Source organism: Rosa rugosa, chromosome 4 (assembly GCF_958449725.1).
Source record: "Rosa rugosa chromosome 4, drRosRugo1.1, whole genome shotgun sequence".
Classification (NCBI taxonomy): domain Eukaryota; kingdom Viridiplantae; phylum Streptophyta; class Magnoliopsida; order Rosales; family Rosaceae; genus Rosa; species Rosa rugosa.
Window position 1 is genome coordinate 18,392,464 of NC_084823.1, and position 24,074 is coordinate 18,416,537.

Consider the following 24,074-nt stretch of genomic DNA (forward strand, 5'->3'; position numbering starts at 1 on the left):
TTATTTTCTGCTCTGTCTATTAGGGGAAGCAAAACGACGGTGTTTCATATGCTACATTTTTTTCTTTTTTAGTCCAAGAATCATAACATAATATGAGTTATGACCGTAAAAATGAAAATTAAAAAGAGAAAAAAGAAAATGGTGGTCTAGGTGTCATTTATACAAAAAAAAAAAAAACACAAAAATACTTAACTGTTGTTAAATTACATATATATTAGTTCTTTTGCCATACGAAGATATCGGGTATTATGTTAATTCATTGATGTATATCGAGGTAAAGGCTGATCGGTTAATTCAAAGGAAAACAAATTTATGACATGTAACTTGCAAATAAATGTGTATAAAAATTTTCTATACAATTTTTATTTGTAAATCGTTTTTGGTTATTTAAATGAAAGTAAAAATTTGGGTGATAATTCAAATGATAGGTTTACTATCAAGTTATTTGATGACTATACCCAGCTAAGTGACTGTTGGAAATACTTATGGAACTATGGAATATCAGAGTGAAGACTTATAAACTCTAAGGGCAAACTTATCTCTGATGTTAAAAGGTTGAAGAGAAGACTGGGTATGTTGCCACTTTCTGTTTGTGTCAACTCCTTCTGTCCTTCATTTGTTTAAAGGGTAATTTGGGAGTGGAGTAACTTGGAAGCTAAGATTGCGAATATTGCCATGCATTTAAACTAGGAGGGTTGGACCGTTGATAATACTTCTTGCCATTCTAAATGTTACAGTAATCCAGAATGGAGCTCTATATTTATGTTAACCTGTTGGTACACAATAAAATGGAGAATAGGCTTATATTTGAAAACTCACTTGTCGAAGATATCTCTTATCTTTGTCTTAGACTATACAATAAAATGTCATACAATTAGGTATCCTGAGTTCTAAAATTCTAATTTCGGATTCCAGGTCCTATAGGCTGTGCTATCATTAATAGAGTTTGTAATGTTGTTTATGGGTCATTTTATAACTTTCTTTTTATTACATTAGAGTGAGATCACACATCTCTACTTGTCACGCCCCGAATTTTGAATAACCAATTCAAATCCGAAACATGAATAAATAATTAATACAAATAACGTTCTGAATTTTTTTCTCAGAAACAAACACACCACTCGCCACTCAACATAAAAACTCGAAAACCTCGAGTTAATTATTACAATTCACTCTTACAAAGTAAAATTGTAAAGCTCTAAATGAGCATAACAAACCTCACAATATAATGCTGTAATTCACATAACACTACTCTAAGCAGCCCGATCACCGTCCTGGTTCTCCTGACCTGCAGGGTTATCCGCTACACCGTTTGAATAGTGTACCGGGATTGCAACAACACAAAACCCGGTAAGCTTTTGACAGCCCGTATGAGTAAAAAGAAATGAACGGTTGCTTTATTATTACACAATACTTTTAACTCAGTAACAACCAACAATCTCAACATCTGCAAGGAAACATCAAACAACACACGGAAATCCACAACGAATGCATTTCCACAATCCTCTAACCACAATATCACCACTTTGGTCCTACAATCACTCAACCCCTTATATCACCACTTTGGTCCATCCCAACAACACGTTAGAGCTCTAACTACATCGCTACCTGTCGCCTTGGCCTAGGTTCAAGTAGTACGACATATTACCAGGTTAACTTAATAACCCTCGATCTTTGGGCTCCCAGCCCTCAGAACTATATACTTCGGTTAATAATAAACCGTCAATCTTCGGACATCCCCGTCCTTAGAACACAAACACTCCGGTTATCCTTAACCGTCGATCTTCGGACACCCCTGTCCTCAGAACCCTACATTCTCCACCTCTATACATCCCACAATGTCAACCATGAATATCAACATGAACTCATCAATCATGATCATCACATATAAATATGGTAAGTCACATCTCAAACCATAATAATTAAATCATCACAATACCACTCTCTTCAATGTCACACCATTCCACATATAATCACGTAAATATATATATACGTAATCACTCACTCAGGAATGACCACTAATACCAACTATAGTCCACACAAGAAAATCGTGAAATTCATTTTGTATAATTAAAATCGTTTTACTTACCTATGGACCGTAGTTGATCAAGTCCATATGATTTTAAAATAAATATTTATTCCATAAATATTTTCACACAATTACGACAAAATAAAGTAATTAAAATTATTCGGTTCGTAATATGAACCACGTGAGGTTTACTCACCTCTAAATTCCCGCTGCGTCTTCTTAACAGCTCAAAATACAATTTCACGAATCGTCCGCCAAATCAAACAGTCGATCACCTAATCAAACATGACCTTAACTTAGCCAATAACTCAAAAACATAATCAAACGACAATCCAACGGTCGGATCGAAATTAAATGATGATCCAACGGTCGGATCCTCACGGATCGCCTTTAGGATCATCCTCCAAAAATCATCACGAAGATCCAACGGTCGGATCTCCCTGAATCGTCCTTACTAACATTTTCACCAATTTATACGAAAATCCGACGGACGGATTCTCACGAATCGCCTCCCTAATCACTGTTTAACAATTATACGAAGATCCAACGGTCGGATCTTCGCCCATGAACACACAAAGCCACTGGGACAGTCATAAGATCAACATATCAAAACTACAAGTCCATCGGACGGTCCGACCTTCACAGATCACAAATCGAACGATCGAAATCGTAAAATTCATAACTTAATCATACGATATCCAAAAATTGCATATAATATGTCGAAATGGTCGTATTGAAATATAGAATCTAAAAATGTACAGAAACTATATTTTTGACCCCCGGAGGTGGCCGGAAATGGCCGCCGGAGTTAGTGGCAGAGCCGCCGCCGACCACCACCAATGGTGTCGGGGTCGGGCTGCTCCTCTTCATCTCAACAAGCTTAACAACTTTCCTAACTAGCATGTAAGCTGGAAATGACCGGAAGGGGTCGAAATTACCTAGTACAGTAGAGGTGGCCGGAATTTTTCCAGAAACCGGCGAGTGCTCCGATCCACGTAAAAAATTCGACAACTCGCTTCGATCCCTTCTGGAGATTTGTTCAGTAACTCAAGGCGAGCTCACCAGTTCAAGAATCACAAGAAATGGTGGTCTGTAACTCGAGATATCCGGATTAAAAGGTGATTTTCGATCTAAATCGGGGTTGACTTGCAGCCACTGCTACGGGTCGCACCGCCGTGTAAGGCTGCTTCTGGGAGCTTCAGGAAGTTGAGGCGAGCTCGAGGATGAAGTTTGGTGAGTATTGGTGACCGGAAGCACTAGTTATCAAGCTTGGAACTAAAACGGGTTTTTAAAACAAACCGGCTTCCGCCGTCGTTTCCGGTTGTTCTGCAGAGAAAGGCTGCCACCTGCAGCTGCGCAAGATCGATTTGAAGCTGTGGGAGGTGGTTTGGTACTGATTGGTGGCCGGTGGAGCGAGAGAGAGAATTGAGAGCTTTTGCTCTGTTTTTCGGACGTGAAACAGAGGAAATGAGGGAGAGTTGTCCGTTTGCTAGCTATTGATCTGTTCTTCAATCATGCACAATCATGAAAGAGATAAAGCACCGGTTTCTACTGCCTAAAACAAGGAAAGGTGTCTGCCACAATTTCACACAATCATGAAAGATAAAGCCTTAAAACATGGAAAGTAAAGCAATGCCATAATTATGTTTTTGCTTTGATTAAAGAAACAACCGGGTATTACACTACTACTATAAATGGAGGCCTTCTTTTGGTGTCAAAGGCTTCACCAAATTTTGAAGTGACTATAATACCCTTCAATGACATAATTATCAAATTAATTTAATAAAATATAAATAGATAAAAGTGTAAATTGAAAAAATAGGCAAACCACCATTATTTTATGTCCAAAAAATAAATAACCATTATTCTTTTTAGTTGATCTATTTTCCATTAACATCACAATATCACCCGTGAGAAACGCGGGCACGTTGCTAGTCTATTATAATCCTAACTCAATTCTCAACCCTCATTCACCACTTGTTCTAACGGGGTGATTTTAATAAATAAAAATAAAAATTTGACTTCATTAGTTGAGAAAAAAAGAAATAGAATGACCAAAATGGCCTTGAATTTAACAAAAATAAATAAATAAATAAATAAAAAGCTCATCAAAGAAACGTGATAGTGTAACAGGAAAAAAAGGGAGCTCTCAGAAAGTTTTGGTGATACAGAGAGAGAGAGAGAGAGAGAGAGAGATCTGTTAACCTGTGCGGGCATGTTCGTTACCGCGAAGGCATAAAGCTATAGTTGAATTGACTCCAACGCCCCTCCAGATTCTCCAATCAACCCAACCCAATCTTCATAGTAGTGTTCAACAGATATGGATCTGAGCCAGGTGAGTTGATCTTTGCTGCTTGCTTATATATCACATGGGCTGGAGCTGCACTTATATATATATATTTTCAAGTCCTATGTGTCATGGGTTTAGGGATTTGGGATCTGGGTTGGTGTTTCTGAGAGGTTTTCAAGTTTGTGAGAAAATGAGAATCTGCTCTGCTAATTTGTATTATGGATTTGGTATGCAGATATGTATGTTTTTGTTCCGGGTTTCGATGAATGTTAGATCTGGGTTTTCATGTTCTCTTTAGGTGAATGTTGTTGTTCTGCAATTGACTAAATTATTCGAGACTCTCGAAGACTCATAATGATTAATATTGTCTTTAGATGTCTGGAATTGGGGTGGGTGTTTAGTTTCGATTCAATCCCTGATCATATCATATGAAGAGAAACAAGGAAATGTGTAGATAGTTTTGGGTTCTCGAGGCTCCAGAAGAAAAGAGTTCAACTCACTTCTGGATTCTTCAGTTCTTGTGAAAGGTTTTGCATCATATCATTGAGAAGGAGAAATGGTCTTGTTATATTGCAGCTGACTAACAGCAATGATTCCTTTCGAGCGAACTCATATATGAGTTGTGGCTGCAAGTTTGACTTATTTTTACCTCTAAACCAAATTTACTCTACTTTCATGTGCAGCCACAGGGAGAAAACTATGCCAACCCAAAGACGTGTTTCTTTCATGTTCTTTTCAAGGTCTAATATCTACAACTTTGTTATCCAATGTTCCTATATAGGAAAAAGAAGAAGAATTAAAGATTGTTATGTACAAACATCATACATTCTTATATGTTACTTTATGTTCCTTCTCTTCCACAGGCTGCAGCATTGGCTTTTTACATACTCTCAGCCCTGTTCTTTGATAACTTTGTTATCATTTTTGTTGTGACTGTTCTTCTCGCTGCTTTTGATTTCTGGGTGGTGAAGAATGTGAGTGGACGCATTTTAGTTGGTCTGAGGTGGTGGAATGAAATAAATGATCTTGGGGAGAGTGTGTGGAAATTTGAGTGCCTTGACCAAGAGGTTCGTACTTATTATAAAAGCTATCCGAATAAGCTTCTCTCCACTATCACCTTGTTTACTATGCTCAATTGGCTCCATTAGTCCATTATCACTGGATTCTAATCCAATGATCTTCGTTTTGCTTTAGTCATTGGCCAGGATGAACAAAAAGGATTCATGGCTATTCTGGTGGACACTTTATCTCACGGTAAGCATATATGAAAACATGTTGGGAACCACTAATCTTTAATTCATTATTCATAAAGATCTAGCACACATAAACAAGCTGGATGAATACACTTGATTTTATTATATATTTGTTATTTATGAAGATCTATAACACAAAATTAATGAAATATAAATATGTGGAAAATAGATCCCAGAGGTATTATGTTTGCTGAAATGTGTTATAAAAAGCTATGTGGGTACACTTGGGAGCTAAAGATGATACTGATATGCTTAATACTCTGGCATTGCAAACATAGTTCATGGATTCAAAAATTAATCCAGTGGTCTGGTTGTTTATATTTTCTCTGTGGAAGTGAGATACTTCCGTAACTCTTTCCACTGCAATCTGTTTTCTTTCTTTCTTGTATGTAAAGCCCTCTTTGGAATAGAAAGAATTAAAAAAAATTACAGGTTCACCAAGTTCATAAAATTATATCTTCTCCAAAAAAAAAAAAAAAAAACAAAGAAGAGAGAGAAGAAAGAACGGGTGCATATTATTGGACCATTAGCTTTACAGCCCATTAGTGACTACAATAAAGTAGATTAGGGTGGGTGCGTATTATAGTACCATTAGCTTTAAAACCCATTAGTGACTGCATTAAGGAGATTAGGAGATCCTAAAGTTCTTGAGTGGTTGAGATCTGAAGGAGGGTGTTGGATAAGGTAGTGACAGATTTAGCAATAAAAGCTCAAAATCACGTGCTCATCTCCGTGGCTTTGCCGGCATTGATGTGATGAGCTCATCGAAGTTGTTGAATTGGATTGGATCTCCCATGCAGCCTTAAAGTGCATAAAAAAAAATTAAAAAAGAAAAAAAACAATTGATAATAATGGTTGTGTATTGTAGACCATTAGCTTTACAACCCATTAGAGGACATTTAAGAGATTAGGAGATCCTGAAGTTCTTCAGTGTTGGGCTTCAAGAGGGAGTTGGTATGGCTATATCCATGCCAAATTTAGGCGATAAAATCTCAAAATCTTGTTCTCATCTTTGTGACTTTCCCAGCTTTGCTGTGATGAGCGCATTGAAGCTGTTGGATAGGAGTGGATTTAGGTGGTTGGTAAAGATTATAGTTCACAATAGGTGGTGGTATGGCTCTTAGAATTTTATCAGGTGTACAATCTGAATTTTTCAGTAAAGGGTTTCTTATTGCTGCGAGAATTGCAGCTCTGGCAGTGAGAAAAGTACGAGTTTTAGTCCTCTATGGTCCAGAGCTGGTTGACCGTTCTTTATTTTTCTGTATCTCTTGTCCTTTGGTTTTTGCTGTAATATTTTTTATTAGTCCTCTATGGTCCAGAGCTAGTTAACTCTTCTTTATTTTTATGTATCTCTTTTCATTTGGTTTTTGCTGTACTATTTTTTATGGTTGGTGTTTAGAGAAAATTGGTTGAATCATATTAGTTGGATCATGTACTGAACTCTCATGGAAATGGTCACATAGAGTTTGCTTGCTTGTAGTTGTGTTTGAAATGGTGGACTAAATGGGGATTGGATTTCTTGCATTAAAGAAGGCAGAAGCATATGATGATGAAAAGTGAAATGCAGATGAAGATTTTCATTTTTTTTTTCCATTAAGATGAGAGATGAGTTTGACATTTTATAAACAAAAAAACCATGTTAAAGGAAGATTTTGAAAACCTTAGGATTTAAAATTTACTTGTTGCAGGTGGTTGCTCGTTTTCTGAACATTGTTCAAGCTCTTAGCATCCCTGATGTGTCTTTTCATTTGGATGTCTCGCCCTTTACTGTGTGAGACAAATATTGTTTTCTTAGCATTGCTTAGGGCAAGAAATGCACATTTATTGTTGCAAATTTGATTTAGATCTCAAACTTGAAACTAAGTGAGATTTGGGCTGGGAGGGAAGTAAATTAAGTGAGAATCTGGAGCCTGTGCTCTTTACTTATTACGACACTCTGTCTGGTTTCATCTTTCATGTACATATCTGAATATCTGTATGTATGTATGTGTTGTGAAATTTCAAACTGTTTTAAGTTCTCTCACCTGTCTTATTTTCTTTGTAGGCTGGCTTGTGGATTGTGCTTGGAATATTTTCTCTGATTCGGTTTCAAGCTGATTATCTGCTCGTTATTGGAGTTTGTTTGACTCTCAGCATTGCAAATATAGTTGGATTCACCAAATGCCGTAAAGGTATGGAAGTAGTTCACAAATACGAAGTTATTCATTTTACTTTATCTATATATTGTTATCACTGAATGGTTGCTTCTCCGCTTTAAAAGTCAGCACATCTAGGGGTTCTGTCATTGTATTATGTCAGATATTTCAGTCAAGATTCTTATTTGAAGTTGTGTTTCTAAAATCTACTTTTGATGGATTACACTAAAGTAGATTTAAAGGGTATATGGAGCCGAGGTAATGCTAGATGTGAATCATGAAGCCACATCGTTTACTATTTTAAAATGTTGCCGTTGGTAATACAGTGCATTTATGAATGCACTGGACAGCCAGTGGTCTTTGTCTCCTTGTAGTATTTCATTGGTATATATGTTTTCATATGTAATGAGATAATACTCCTGATCTTGCTTTCAGATGCAAAAAAGCAAATCCAGCAATTTGCCTCCCAAACCATTGCATCCCGGATGTCATCCACGATCCAATCAGCATTCAGTGTCGTCTGAATCATTCTTGCAGGAAATTTGAAATAGTTTGGATAAAGAAAACTTTTGTAAGAGCGTGTACATGATCACCATATTGTCCAGCATTTGTCTGGCTTCTTGTTGAGCTTTGGTAGGGTTATAAAGAAAGTTTTTGTATGGATTCGTTTCGATTAATACTGGTATGTATGATAAACGCAGTGATATTCCAAGTACATTACAATCATCTCATGTTAGAACCCAAGTGTAATTTTTGCACTTCAAAAACATTGCTCTTGTTAAATAGACTAGATGGTGTAGCAGTTATATAGGAAAGTAAAAAAATAACATGCCATTTGTTTTTGTGATTTATGATGGCAACAGGTTTCGAAGGGCATGGATTTCTAAACAATAATTAGCATGCCTTAAATGTCGCTATATGTATTTGGCGAGAGAGTATTCAATGTACCGATGTGCAGTCGCTAAATGTATATGGATTTCTAAACAATAAGAATGAACGGTTGGATGACATTCAGTACATTTTTTTGTTATTAAAATAAATATCAATGGTTGACATCTGTTGGATTTGATGGTTTACTTACAGTCTTACACTCCCCGTACATAGAAGAATTTTCAGTACTTGGCCATGATATTTTTTGAAAGAAGGACGTCAGACTTTATTATAGCACTCAAAGGTCGTGTTTGTTAGGGGGGATTGTGTTACCTAGGCTTAATTTCTTATTGAGTCCTGCACTCCTCAAGCTAGACTTATGCTATATAGTGCCTTGACCCACGTTTGGTGCCAGCGGGATTAAGTATAGAACTGAAACCTTCAACACCACCAACCTGCAAAACCAACGAAGCTCCAAACGGTGATCTGATCAAAGCTCTGCTATCAGGCACCTCTGGCCGGCGCACCGGTTGGGTTCGATCTATCTTCTGGTCGCCGACGTGCCTCTAGCCTCAGTTGGTCTAATTGGTGGGTGTGGAGAGAGAATTGAATGCCGAGGTCTCCGGCGGTTTCTCTACAAATTCCTGCGGCTCCGGCGATGTTTTGAGGTGCATGAGGTATGAAAGTTGATCTACTCTTCGTGTTCTACATGCTAGTTTACATGATTTTCGAATTTGATTATGTTTTGGAAGAATTGGTTTCTGGGTGTTTCAGCCATCGTTGGGTACACCGTATGTGGTGGTGGTTTCGGGTTTCTTTAGGCTAATTTTGATTCAATTATGAATGTTGGGGCTAGGAATGAGGTTTTTGTGCTGAATTTCAAAACGGGTGAAGATTGTGGAGAAGGCGAGCAGAATTAATTGATTCAATTTCTGGGTTGTTCATCAAGGTCAGTCAAACGATGAGAAGAAATTGATAAGAAATAACGAATTGATGACAAGGAATTGAAAACAAAAACGATGTAGACAGAGCTGAATTGCAGGTAAGGAGGTGAGAAGACGAGGTGAGGCTGAAGTGAAGAACGGAGCTTCCACAGTCCGATGAAATTTGGGGAGACTATGTAAGAAGGTGTTGAGGTTGATTCGGGGACTACATAGTCTCATTTAATGGAGTCCTGAGTGATGCCAAACACGGGATTAGTCTGTTTATATGAGATAAGCCAGTCCAATCCCATCCAATCCTCCCTAACAAACGCGACCAAAGGAGATTAACGAGTACAATGCATGGCCACGCATTCCCTAACAGCCAGAGGAATGGTACCTACCCAAGAAACATCTAACCTAGAATATAAAGCTAATTTAGCAAGTTTATCTGCTGCAACATTTGATTCCCTATAAATGTGGGTAAAGTAAGCCCCTGGCAGAGAGTGCAAAGGAGTCTACAATATCATCCACCAGACGACCAAGAAGTGACAGATTGCCACTCTGATCTTTGGTAGCCTGAACCAAAGTCAAGCAATCGGATTCGAAGATAATCGGAGTCAACTGATGGGTAACAGCCAATTGACCTGTGCTGTTTGAAGAAAGACAAGTGGGTGAACCCGTGGGGCCCTCAAATGGCCAGATTTATGACTCTCCAAGCCGACGGCTTGGCTCTAGCCAAGAACTCAGCTCCAGCCGACAACCTGACAAGCAAAAGATGGCAGATGTACAACGCCAACATGTGCAGCCCCAAAGTGGCCATAACTTGTCAAATATCACGCCCCAGGAAACTGATTCGCAACTTAAGGGTGATAATGATGAATTAATGCATTCTGAAAATTATGGAACATCACAGACGAAAGAATTATTCATTGAAAAGCCCAACTGTGATGCACCTAGTAAACAGAATATTAAGAGCCCTCATCTATCAGAGTTTTCCCCCTCTCTACATCGTCGACTGAAGAATCCGCTGCGAGTGTTCCTTCTCAGGTACCTTTAATTTCAAATAAATCATCTGGGGTAGGTAATAGTGAGTCTAGGAAATCACAGAGGGCTACCAAGGGTATTCCTAAGAAGCAATATGAACCAAACATCAAAACCAAAGCTAAGTATCCTATAGCTAATTATATGTCTAACCATAGGTTGTCTGGGTCACATGCACTTGTTGTTGATCAATTATCCACTGTATCTATCCCTAGTAGTGTACAGGATGCTTTGGCGGATCTCAAGTGGACACAAGCGATGAATGAAGAACTAGAGGCATTGCAGAAAAACTTGACCTGGGATATTGTGACTATGCCTGCTGGAAAGAAGACTGTTGGATGTCGATGGGTGTTTACAGTAAAACTTAAAGCTGATGGGAGCATTGATAGGTACAAAGCCAGATTAGTTGCCAAAGGTTACACTCAGCGCTATGGAATTGATTATGAAGAGACGTTTGCCCCTGTAGCAAAGATCAATACCGTTCGAATCTTGATTTCACTTACAGCAACTAAAGATTGGCCTCTACATCAGTATGATGTTAAGAATGCGTTCCTCAATGGTAACTTGGAGGAAGAAGTGTATATGGACATGCCACCAAGAGTTAAAAATTTGCCTTATGACACTGGCAAGGTTTGTAAGTTGAAAAAGTCTCTTTATGGGTTGAAGCAGTCTCCAAGAGCTTGGTTTGGAAGATTCTCCAAATCCATGAGGGCGTTTGGTTATAAACAAAGCAACTCGGATCACACTTTGTTCATCAAGCGTAGTCAGGGTAAAATTACCGCTCTGATTGTATATGTTGATGATATGATTGTCACAGGGGATGACTTAAAAGAGATGGAGGCTCTACAGAAGTATCTTTCTAAGGAGTTCGAGATGAAGGATCTTGGGCAATTAAAGTACTTTCTGGGAATTGAGGTTGCGAGGTCTAAGAAGGGGATTTCACTGTCCCAACGTAAGTATGTGCTTGATTTGTTAGCTAAAACCGGGATGCTTGACTGTGATCCTATTGAGACACCGATCGAGATGAACCACAACCTTGCCATCTATCCGGATCAAGTTCCAACTGATAAAGGAAGGTATCAACATCTGGTAGGAAGGCTTATTTATCTCTCTCATACTAGGCCTGATATTGCTTATGCTGTGAGTGTGGTTAGTCAGTTTATGCATTGTCCCAGTGAAGAGCATATGAATGCAGTATATCGTATTTTGAGATACCTTAAGATGGCACCTGGAAAAGGTTTGTTGTTTGAAAAAAAGGGTGAGTTGGAAGTTGTGGGGTACACGGATGCAGACTGGGCTAGTGATAAGACAGACAGACGGTCCACATCTGGGTATTTTACATTCGTTGGAGGAAACCTAGTGACTTGGCGCAGCAAGAAACAGAAGGTTGTTGCTAGGTCAAGTGCTGAAGCTGAGTTTCGAGGTATGGCACATGGAGTTTGTGAGATGTTGTGGATTCGTAATGTGTTGAAAGATTTGGGTTTTAAGCTCAAGAAGCCTATAGATTTGCATTGTGATAGCAAGTCTGCTATTGAAATCGCTCATAATCCTGTTTAGCATGACCGGACTAAGCATGTGGAAGTAGATCGACATTTCATTAAGGAAAACCTGGACAAGAAGATCATTCGTTTCCCTTTTGTGTATACAGGAGATCAATTAGCAGATGTTCTTACGAAAGGAGTGTCAAGGAAAGTGTTTGCCAACTCGATTGAAAAGTTGGGCATGATTGACATCTATGCACCAACTTGAGGGGGAGTGTAGAATATTTTGTAAATATTTGCTTTCCTTGTAGGTGTAGATTACGTTTTCTGTATAATTGTAGGAGATGTTTTCCTATTAGGACTACTCTTGTATCTCTTTATATACCTCCTATTTTGGAGATGAATAAATCAATCGAAGCATTCCAAAACACATTGAATTCTTATTTTCTACTTTACCCGTGGAAATATTGTCATTAACCTTACCTGGAAAGCTTGTTGGAATTGAACTCACAACTGAACTTGAGATATTCTGTCCTTCCTCCTTTACTATTGGAACAATGGCTTGCTCAACAACAAATGGAGCAGTAGTTTGTTCAACCACTGCGAGCTTGATCAACTATCTTACCATCTTTTGGCATATTCACCTCAAACCTCTCCAAAAGGAGGAGGGGATTTATGTGCAAAAGATGTTCCTTCTCCATCATCAATAGAAACAGTAGGACGAGAAGAAAAGGATACATGCTTCTTCCCCTATCCACTGGCACAAAAACTTGCTTCATCTTACTCTTCCGCCGCCGCCTAGGCTGGCGAGAGCGACCCCGGTCCGGCTCCACGTCAACTAAACTTGAGTCCCACCTTCTTCTGCACAAGCTTGCAAGCCGTCACCCTATGCCCAATATTACCACAATGTGAACACAGATCAGGAAGACGTTCATACTCAGCTTCAATTATCACAGTCTCCCCATTCTTGTGACAAACAGCTAATTCACGAGGAGGATCATAAGATAAATCAATGTCCACTAGAACCCTTACGAAAAGCCCAAATTTTCTGTCCAAAGTGTTCTGATCGATATTCACAAGAACCTCAATGCCATGTGCAATTTCAAACAAAGTACGAGGCTCCCAGAGTTCAAGCCCTAGATCCCAAAAATTCACCCATACTTGAGAGCGTTAGTGTTCTTTTGACTTGCCGAGGAGAAATTCGGCGTCCGATCCATTGCATAAAACGCAACACTCCTGGTCTAAGAACAACTGATCCCATTTCCCAGACCATAGAACGTGCAGCCTCCGAAGCAAAATTGAAGGAGTAATACCCCTTGCCCATAGGGATGATTCGCCAACTGCCAATATGTAAGTATTTGGACTACTCCCTCAACACATGACTTTCCCAAGATCTCAAAGAAAACAGACATGCAAAGAATAAGGAGAGTATCTCTCCAAATTGCTCGGTGACTTAAAGCAAGGAAAAGAAGATTGCAGAATCATATCATGAAGAGAGATTCAAAGAAATTGATTCACTGATCTTGAGATAGAGGTGTCTTTAATTCATATCATATTTGCATGATTCTAAATTGATATGCATTGATTGTACTTATACTCAAAATCTCTTTATGTATGCATATCCGATTACTTGTTCAAAATGGTTTTAAAAACCTTTCTATATTTATCTTATTTTGTAATTAAGATAAGATTTGATTGAGGGGGAGTTTTGCTTCCCTATAAAAGGTTTTGAAAACTATTTTTCAATGTAGAGATTTTCGTTACAAAAATTGTGTCTATTGAATCACTAGTATTCGTGTTTCAACTGTTTTCTGAAAACTCTCATTATGTGTTTCATGTGTTCACTTGCATAATTAATCATGCTCATAAGTTATTCTCAAGATCAGTGATTCGATAGAGTGCAAGGAAGGATTGAAGATAGATTGTCTAGAAAGGTCTATTGATTTAGTTAGGAGTTAGAACAATTATAAATCAAGTTAGCATTTGTTGCTAAGTGAAAGTGTTTGTTATGAACAACACTACTTGTATATTGTAAACTCCTTTGATTCATATTGGATTTATTATTCGTGTTGGCTACGTTAAAAGCCACGCAGTGAAGTTTCCTCAGTGGAGAGGTTTACATTGCGTTAGCAAATCTCGTGTTGTGAATCGTGTTTTCTCTAAATAAATACATAGAAGTAAAACAATTCATCAACACTTGTTCCATCGAGTATTTTCATTTGGCATCAGAGCGGGTTCTAGAAATTTCTAGTGATCCCAGGAAGATGGAACATTCACGGGATAGGGCTGCTGGTGGATCTATAAATAGTCCTCCATGGTTCGAAGGTGGATGTGAAAAATATACTCAGTGGAAGATATACATTAAATCATATCTCTATGCTCAAGATGAACATGTGTGGAAAATTGTAGAAAATGGCTGGACCATACCTATGATAAAAGCAAAAGGAGAAAGCTCTTCCACTGCCACTCCCAAACCAGGGAAGGACTGGACTGAGGAAGAAGTTCGTGATCTGCAAGCAGATTTCAAAGCTAAGAACAGCATTTTCACAGCCCTATCTGAACGGGAAAAACTGAGGATCAGTCACTGCGATACTGCCAAGCAGGCATAGGATCTTCTACAGACTACATATGAAGGAAATAAAAAGGTACGTGCTCAGAAATTACAAGCACTGATTTTTGAGTTCGAAACTATGACCATGGGAGATGATGAAACCATTGATGATTTCCATGGTAGAATTCTTAAACTTTCCGGTCAGTGTCGTAGTTTGGGAGCACCTTTTGATGAAGATAAGATTGTCAAAAAGATTCTCAGGGCCTTGCCAGAAAAATTCCATTCAAAAGTCACCAGTATTGAGGACTCATTTGATATTGATGAGTACCCTCTTGATGAGCTCATCGGCAATCTCAAAACTTATGAGATGAGGTTGAAACCTGAGAAGAAGAATAAGGGTGTAGCCTTCAAGGCAGTAAAAGGAGCTGAAGAGGAAGAAGAAACACTAGATCTTGCTCTACTGACAAAGGAATTCAAAAGATTTCTCAAAAGCAAGAACTCATCTAGAAATCCAAATGCTTCTAAGAAAAACATCTATGGCGGAAGTAGTAGCAGCAGTGACTACAATGGCAAGATTGGAAAAGGAAGCTTCAAAGGAACTCAATCTGGAAAGCCTAAATGCTATGAGTGTGGTGGCTATGGTCATATCTCTACTGACTGTGGAAATAGAAAACATGGAAACAACAACAACAAGTCTCTTCTTCCAACTTGGAGTGATGATGAGTCTCAAGAAGTGGAAAACCTGGCTCTTGTGTCATCACTTCTACCTAATTCTGATAGTGATGAGGCATTTTCTGATGATGAAACAAATATCCGCTGCAAACAACTCTATAAAGCTTCAAAAGCCACATTACTACGGAATTTAAGCTTAGAAAAGGAAGTTGAATTTCTAAGAACAGAAAAAGAAAGAATGGAACATTTGTTCGAGACTTCACAATCTACATGGGAACAGGAAAGAAGTAATCTTGTAACTGAACTGACTATCTCGTCAAGTGATCAGGGCTCATCAAGTTGGAAGGCTGAAAAGGCTGAATATCTCAACAAAATCAAAATGCTAGAACTGGACGTGAGAGGACAACAAGTTCTAAACCTTGAGTTATTGGCCAAAAATGAGTCCCTACAAGATGAGCTAAAATCGACTCAAGAAAAATTCACCAAGTTTGAGGTCAGCTCTAGCACCATGACAAAATTACTTGGGGCAGGAAGAGCTCCATATGACACCTTTGGGCTAGGTTACACAGGAGAAAATTCTAAAATCACAAAGTTTGTTAGAGCATTTGGATCACTTGTCAAAAAGGAGGAAGTCACACATGATGATCAAATCTCTATACTGAGAAACATGAAGGAAGGTCAGCCAACATACACCCCTCAGGTAAAAGTTGACCAAGGATCTCCCACTGGTAAAAACAGGTATCCTAACTCTAAAAATTTTATTCCAACTTGTCATCACTGTGGTAAGATAGGTCATATCAGACCTAGGTGTATAGAGAGAGAGTTAGTCTCACATGTTTCTCAAGAAAAATGTACTGTTGAATCCTTACAATGTGAACTTAGAGAACAGAAGGAACTTCTAAATAAACTAACTAATATGTTCTCTCAGAAAGACTTTCAAATCAGAAAGGGAAAGAATGTCTGGACCAAGAAAATCACAAGTAAGTGTCTTTTAGCCCGCACTAAAGAAACTGATGATCATTCTTCGTTGACAGGTACTAACTCAGATCAGCAAACTATTCATATAGAGGCCACATGCCTGGTAGCCTTAACTGCCTTGGCAGACAAGCAACGAGATTTCTGGTATATAGACAGTGGATGTTCCAGACACATGACAGGAGACAAAGCCTGGTTTACTTCATTTGAGGATGAAAGCATGACCGGTTCAGTCACCTTTGGAGATGGAAGAAAAGCAAATATCATAGCTCGGGGCACAGTAAACACTCCAGGTATACCAAATCTTAAAAATGTGTTGTATGTTGAAGGCTTAACTGCAAATCTAATCAGTGTCAGCCATTTGGCTGATGACTATGAAGATGTTTGGTTCAACAAACACAGGTGTTTGGTGATGAATCAGAAAGGAAAAGGTATCATGGGAGGTAAAAGATCTTTCGATAACTGCTATCATATTCAAGCTAATGAAAATTTCAACTTGCAATCATGTTTGTCTGTAAGATCCGCAGAGGAAACATTTGAGCTTTGGCACAGAAGAATGGGACACGTAAACTATCAAGATTTGCTGAAGCTATCCTCCAAACAATGTGTAAGGGGTCTGCCTAATCTAAATGGTAAAACAGACAAGATGTGTGGTGATTGTAAAACTGGAAAGCAGACCAAGGCACCTCACAAGGTGGTAAACTCAGCAACGACTACAAAGGTACTGGAACTATTGCATATGGATCTGATGGGGCCTGCTCAATCTGAGAGCATTGGAGGTAAGAGCTATATATTAGTTGTTGTGGATGATTTTTCAAGATATACTTGGGTAAATTTCTTAAAAGACAAAGCTGAAACATTTGAATCTTTTAAGAATCTGAGTCAAAAACTGATAATCGAAAAGAAATCATTTGATACTTGCATAGTCAGGGTAAGATCAGATAATGGCACAGAATTTAAAAACACTTCTTTCACTAACTATTTTGATGAGCTTGGTGTGTCACATGAGTTCTCAGCCCCAATTACGCCACAGCAAAATGGCATTGTGGAAAGGAAAAATAGGGTTCTGCTGGACATGGCTCGTGTTATGCTACATGCAGCAGGATTAAGCAAAAAATTTTGGGCTGAAGCTATAAGCACTGCATGCTATACCATTAATCGAGTGTTCTTGAGAACAGGTACTGATCAGACAGCATATGAGATATGGAAAGGAAAGAAGCCAAATGTAGGACATTTTCATGTTTTCGGAAGTCCTTGCTACATCCTACGAGACAGAGAACATCTCGGGAAATTTGATGCTAGAAGTGATGATGGTGTATTTCTGGGGTATTCCTTGAATAGTAGGGCCTACAGAGTCTATAACAAACGAACCCGTGTTGTTATGGAGTCTATTAATGTCTCTATTAATGATGAATGTATGAAACAGGAAGAAGCATGTGCAGATACACCATCCTCTTCCATCACCAAAACAACAAGCAGTGATATTCAAGCTGAGGAAGAGGAAACAATCGATGGCATCTTTGAACCTGCTCCCACCTTTAGAAGAGGATACAAGCAGGTACTTAAAGATCACTCTAGTCAGGACATTATAGGTGCTATTTCAGATGGACCAATAACAAGAAGGCAAGCTGCAGCTCAGGTAAGTCAGGACCAGGTAAGTGAAGAAAATGTTCTATTATGCTTTATTACTAAAAATCTGACAAGTATGAATGTGATATCTCATTTCGGTTTCGTGTCCTTAATTGAACCAAAAAATGTTAAGGAAGCTTTGTTAGATGATCACTGGATTAGTGCTATGCAGGAAGAGCTAAATCAATTTACTAGGAATGATGTGTGGTACTTGGTATCACGACCCAGTAACTGCAACATTATAGGAACCAAATGGATCTTCCGAAACAAAAGTGATGAAAAAGGAAATGTGATTAGAAACAAAGCTAGACTAGTGGCACAAGGTTATTCACAGATTGAAGGTCTCGATTTTGATGAAACCTTTGCCCCTGTTGCAAGATTAGAATCAGTGAGATTGCTTTTGTCTGTTGCTTGTCACCTAAGATTCAAACTGTTTCAAATGGATGTCAAAACTGCCTTTCTAAATGGTGTGTTGCAAGAAGAAGTCTATGTGGAACAACCTCAAGGTTTCAAAGATCCACATAATTTGAACCATGTTTATAGACTCAAAAAGGCCTTGTATGGTTTAAAGCAGGCTCCACGAGCCTGGTATGAAAGGCTATCCACCCATCTGGTGGGAAAAGGGTACTCAAGAGGATCAATTGATAAAACATTCTTTGTAAAACATGTGAAAAATGATCTTATCATAGCTCAAGTGTATGTTGATGACATTGTCTTTGGCTCTACGTCTCAATATCTTGTCAATGAATTTCAATTGGTCATGGAAAGTGAATTTGAAATGAGCATGTGTGGGGAGCTAACCTTTTTCCTTGGACTGCAAGTAAAGCAACTTGATGCAGGTATCTTTCTCTCTCAAACCAAATATGCGGAGAATCTCATCAAGAAGTTTGGGGTTGAATCCAAGAAAGTTGTTACAAATCCCATGAGCACCACTACAAAGCTGAGCGAGGATCTAAATGGAAAATCAGTTGACTCCACTCTCTATAGAAGCATGATTGGAAGCTTGTTGTATCTAACTGCCAGTAGACCAGATATTTCATACAGTGTGGGAGTGTGTGCTCGATTTCAAGCAAATCCCAAAGCATCACACTTGGAAGCCGTCAAAAGAATCATTCGATATATCGCAGGTACAATTGACTGTGCCATTTTCTATACCTTTGACACTAATGTAGAAATTGCAGGATATTCTGACGCTGACTGGGGAGGAAACTTAAAGGATAGAAAGAGCACTTCAGGGGGATGTTTCTTTATTGGCAACAATCTAGTTGCCTGGCATAGCAAGAAACAAAATTGCATCTCTCTCTCTACTGCAGAAGCTGAATATGTTGCAGCTGGGAGTTGTTGCACGCAAATGCTTTGGATGAAGCAAATGCTTCATGATTATGGCATCCCTCAAGGTAAGTTGTCTATCTTTTGTGACAACACTAGTGCCATCAACATTACCAAGAATCCTGTTCAACACTCTCGCACAAAGCACATTGATCTTCGATATCATTTTATTAGGGATTTGGTTGAACAAAACACACTTGAGTTAAGCTTTGTGCCCACTGAAAATCAACTTGCTGATTTGTTCACTAAGCCTCTTGACACTGCTAGGTTTGAGATGTTGAGAAATGCCCTAGGGATATGTTCTAAGCATTAAGGCACAAGAATGACTGTCCACTATTGATTGAGAAAATTGTGATCTTAGTATCCCTTGACCACAGTCACTAGTAAAATGTACATATTTTCAGCTATGTATCTTTTGTTGCCATGCCTTATTCTGGACAAATAAAATTGTGTACTCATGTTTAGTCACTAGATCACGTAACCCTACTATGCACTTTCACTTCTAGCCTATGTGGTGGCATGCTATGTGTTTCCTGTCACAAGAGATTCGGTGAAGTAGAAGAACTGCTTAAAATGCTCAAATGATTCATTCCCTCTTCTCAAAGTAATCAGGTCCTAGTTGTGGTGAACTTTCTAGGGTTTGTAAGAAACGAGAATGGATAACTATATCCCATCTCTCTGAGTAATCAGGCCTTAGTTGTGGTGAACTTTCTAAGGTTTGCAAGAAATGAGTTGGTAAGTGATCTTTGCACGTAAAATACAATGTTGCTGACAACTACTCGAGAATCTCTCCATGGAGCATCCTTGATATGTTTAGTACCCTAAGAACATCTATTCTGGGAGTTGCTGAGAAGATTCTTGTTACATGAGTTCAAATTGTCACAAAATAAAAGAGGTCAATGACTCAAATTAAATTCGTGCTTGGGAACACTATTTCCTACTTCTTCTCAGTAGATATCATGAGCTTGGTTACATAGTTAGTTCACCTACTTCACTCCTTCTCCATGTCACTAAACTTATCTCTAAGCCCCACATCCTGGTTATACTCACTTTTATCACAGCGTTATTATCTAAGGTCTGACTATGAGTACCAATTATTTTTGTTGATAGAATACATCATGCTTCGTACTCTGAACTATGTTCCTTTCACTACGTGCTTTGTGCTCTCTGTGATTGAACTATGCTATATTTTCTCTCTTCCATATGACAAATGCATTCATTGTCTTGCTTCTTAGCAAAGGAAACGATTATGTGCCTTAATTACAGATCTTTGAAGATCTTTCTCTTTCTCTCTCTCTCTTTCCATGCATGACATCTGGTGCCACTACTTTCCCTTACTGGTTAAGTATACATTGAGGGGGAGAAGTTCATTGCATGCGTGTTTCTCGGAACCATAATTTGTCATAATTACTATCCTCCTTGCACACGCCTTCTCCAACTGGGTTGTCTCTTCAGTTTCCTAACCCTACTGATTTATATAGCCTCTCTTGTCTCTCTCGGATTTTACTCTTGGCTGTCTCTGTGAGCAGGTTCGTTCCAAACATTGATTTTCTCACCATGGTTCGCACAAAGCAAACCGCTCGACTTGGTGGACATCGCCGCCTGCCTCCTCCGGAGGAAGGCCGTCAGGCCGCTGCCAGAGCCGGGATTCTCCATCCCGGCATGCACCGTACACGCAGTCGGAGCCCTCCTCTTCGTCTTTCTCCTTCTGGTGCATCTTCTGCTCCTCTACCTCCTGCTTCTTTGGATAGTCTTCGTGATCAGATCCTGGTGGCTGACTGGCGAATTGCCTGCCTCACTACGGACATGGACGACATGCATTCCCTGCTGGTTCGTACTCGTCATGCTCTAACCACACTCACACAGGAAATCCGGAACATGCAGCGCCACCCTCCCGGGTTTGACTCTCCTGGTCCAGTCAACGTCCTGCCAGCGCCTGTCACACCAGAGGAGAGCTCGGAATCCATGGATGAAGAAGAGTTTATGGACAATGTCACCAAGCTTCTTGAGGAATTTGATGGGCCTTCCCATTCAAAGGGGGAGAAGTAACGCTTTTATTTTTTCTGTTCTTTATGCTTTCTGACGTTTACTTTCTAGCAAACAATATTTATTTTTTGTTGGGTTGTAAGTGCATAAGCACAGACTATTTGTTGGATGCTTACTATTATTAGATAATATTGTCTTGTTGGCTACTTGGATTTGGAAAAGGATGGAAATTGATTCCTTCATTCAAGTAGCACCTTTTGTCCACAAAAATTGTATGTTTGTTAAATTCTAACATGCAGGAATACCAAGGTGGAAAATACGTCATGTGTTGAATGGGATTGCCCAAAGGGGGAGATTGTAAGTATTTGGACTACTCCCTCAACACATGACTTTCCCAAGATCTCAAAGAAAACAGACATGCAAAGAATAAGGAGAGTATCTCTCCAAATTGCTCGGTGACTTAAAGCAAGGAAAAGAAGATTGCAGAATCATATCATGAAGAGAGATTCAAAGAAATTGATTCACTGATCTTGAGATAGAGGTGTCTTTAATTCATATCATATTTGCATGATTCTAAATTGATATGCATTGATTGTACTTATACTCAAAATCTCTTTATGTATGCATATCCGATTACTTGTTCAAAATGGTTTTAAAAACCTTTCTATATTTATCTTATTTTGTAATTAAGATAAGATTTGATTGAGGGGGAGTTTTGCTTCCCTATAAAAGGTTTTGAAAACTATTTTTCAATGTAGAGATTTTCATTACAAAAATTGTGTCTATTGAATCACTAGTATTCGTGTTTCAACTGTTTTCTGAAAACTCTCATTATGTGTTTCATGTGTTCACTTGCATAATTAATCATGCTCATAAGTTATTCTCAAGATCAGTGATTCGATAGAGTGCAAGGAAGGATTGAAGATAGATTGTCTAGAAAGGTCTATTGATTTAGTTAGGAGTTAGAACAATTATAAATCAAGTTAGCATTTGTTGCTAAGTGAAAGTATTTGTTATGAACAACACTACTTGTATATTGTAAACTCCTTTGATTCATATTGGATTTATTATTCGTGTTGGCTACGTTAAAAGCCACGCAGTGAAGTTTCCTCAGTGGAGAGGTTTACACTGCGTTAGCAAATCTCGTGTTGTGAATCGTGTTTTCTCTAAATAAATACATAAAAGTAAAACAATTCATCAACACTTGTTCCATCGAGTATTTTCACAATATCACCCCATAACAATCCCAATTTCGGGAGAGGTCTCATGGAGTATATGGCCTGTCCTTCGAAGTTAGATGAATGCGCCCCAATAGCATGTTCTTGCACTTTTCCAAACCAGATTGATAAACAATTAGGTGAAGGAGATTATTAAATTCTAATCTTTTTCAGAGTTTTATGTTTTCGGTTTATGTTAATTAGAAATCGTAATTTTGTATGATATAGTTTATCAAATTTCAAATTGGAGATGGCATTTGTCGCTTCATCACCAAATCAAAATAATTTGTCCTATATATTTGGAGATATATGCATGTCATTATGAATAGTCTACTTGGCAGCTCATAACTGAAAAGGTTCGTAGGGGAGAAAATACATGAAGATGTATATAGGGATGGTGAGATCGAACTGTGGTTTTGTTCCTTCACATTTGCATTATCTTTTTCAAAGAGAGCTGTTTACCAAATTTGTTTGAAACAAAATTAACATTAAAAAGTCGAGACGAACAATTATTCCCAAAAAAAAAAAAAATACAAATTCAACTAGCTAGAATCGTTTATTCTATACTAAAAGAGAAAACCAGATCCCATAGGAACTAGTACCAAATCCCATGAGTTCACAATACTGGTCATCTTCCAATCCCATGCATTCACAGGCTTACAGCTAGCTAGAAACTAATGCAGATCACCCCTGATCCTCCGAGCCAGCTGCATATCTTTCGGCATGATGGTTACTCGCTTTGCATGGATAGCGCAGAGATTCGTATCCTCAAACAGCCCCACAAGGTAAGCCTCAGAAGCCTCCTGCAATGCCATCACCGCATGGCTATTAAAACGCAGATCACTCTTGTAGTTCTGCGCAGTTTCACGAACAAGCCTCTGGAATGGCAGCTTCCTGATCAAGAGATCAGTACTTTTCTGGTACTTGTGGATTTCGCGAAGAGCAACAGTACCAGGGCGGTATCTGTGTGGCTTCTTCACACCTCCAGCGGTGCTTGGGGCAGACTTATAAGCAATCTTGGTGGCCAAACTCTTCCTTGGAGCTTTCCCTCCGGTTGACTTGCGAGCAGTTTGCTTAGTACGAGCCATCTCTTACTCTTAATTTGCAACCTGTTAAATTTGATGAGGGAACCGTTTATCACAATAAACTTCTTGATGTACAATTTATTCTTCCTCCATGTTGGAGGTATATTTATAGAGAGAATCAAATAAAAGCAAAGCTAGAGCATGAAAATTAATACAACCTAATTAACTAGAAATATAAACATAATCCAATTAGGAATGAGAGACCTAGTCAATAATAGTATTTAGCTAGGTTGGGGGTTGGTTTGAATTGTAATTGATCGATGTAAAAGAAGTTTGCCTTGATGATCAATATAAGTTCACTAACCTTTTTCTGGAGTACCTCGCGTTCTTGAAATGACGAAGAGAGAGCTCTTGAGACCTTTCTTATTCTCCAAATTGTTGCATGCAACTGGTATGAATTTCATCCAACAGTTAGCCCCTTTATATAGCAGTTCAATAGGATGGATCATTGGGGAAGCAAGCTAATCCTATTGGTTGAACCTTGAGGAACCAATCAGATTAAAACAACTGCTCCAAGTAAATGATTCTCATTGGTTACAAGAGAGGTCCAATGAGAAGCAGACACTTGTTACAGGTTAATTGGCTGCTCATAAATCAAAACATATATC

The 24,074-nt window shown here is 38.7% G+C and overlaps 3 protein-coding genes across 3 annotated transcripts; 1 reads left to right on the top strand and 2 right to left on the bottom strand.

The window, feature by feature from the left end:
* The first annotated feature begins 4,142 nt into the window (after positions 1–4,142).
* On the top strand, positions 4,143–8,433 carry LOC133746518 (Golgi apparatus membrane protein-like protein ECHIDNA). Its single transcript, XM_062174689.1, has 6 exons — positions 4,143–4,364; positions 5,003–5,059; positions 5,183–5,386; positions 5,514–5,573; positions 7,617–7,743; positions 8,143–8,433. The coding sequence occupies exons 1-6, from the start codon at positions 4,350–4,352 to the stop codon at positions 8,229–8,231; spliced, it is 552 nt and encodes a 183-aa protein (XP_062030673.1). The 5' UTR covers positions 4,143–4,349; the 3' UTR covers positions 8,232–8,433.
* Positions 8,434–12,856: 4,423 nt separating this feature from the next.
* Positions 12,857–13,346, bottom strand: LOC133744452 (uncharacterized). Its single transcript, XM_062172556.1, has 2 exons — positions 13,250–13,346; positions 12,857–13,158 (listed from the first exon to the last, which is right to left on the bottom strand). Exons 1-2 carry the CDS (start codon positions 13,344–13,346, stop codon positions 12,857–12,859), a joined length of 399 nt encoding a protein of 132 aa, XP_062028540.1.
* Positions 13,347–22,885: 9,539 nt separating this feature from the next.
* On the bottom strand, positions 22,886–23,851 carry LOC133707228 (histone H3.3a-like). Its single transcript, XM_062132779.1, has 2 exons — positions 23,771–23,851; positions 22,886–23,490 (listed from the first exon to the last, which is right to left on the bottom strand). Exon 2 carries the CDS (start codon positions 23,467–23,469, stop codon positions 23,056–23,058), a length of 414 nt encoding a protein of 137 aa, XP_061988763.1. The 5' UTR covers positions 23,470–23,490; positions 23,771–23,851; the 3' UTR covers positions 22,886–23,055.
* Between the last annotated feature and the right edge of the window lie 223 nt (positions 23,852–24,074).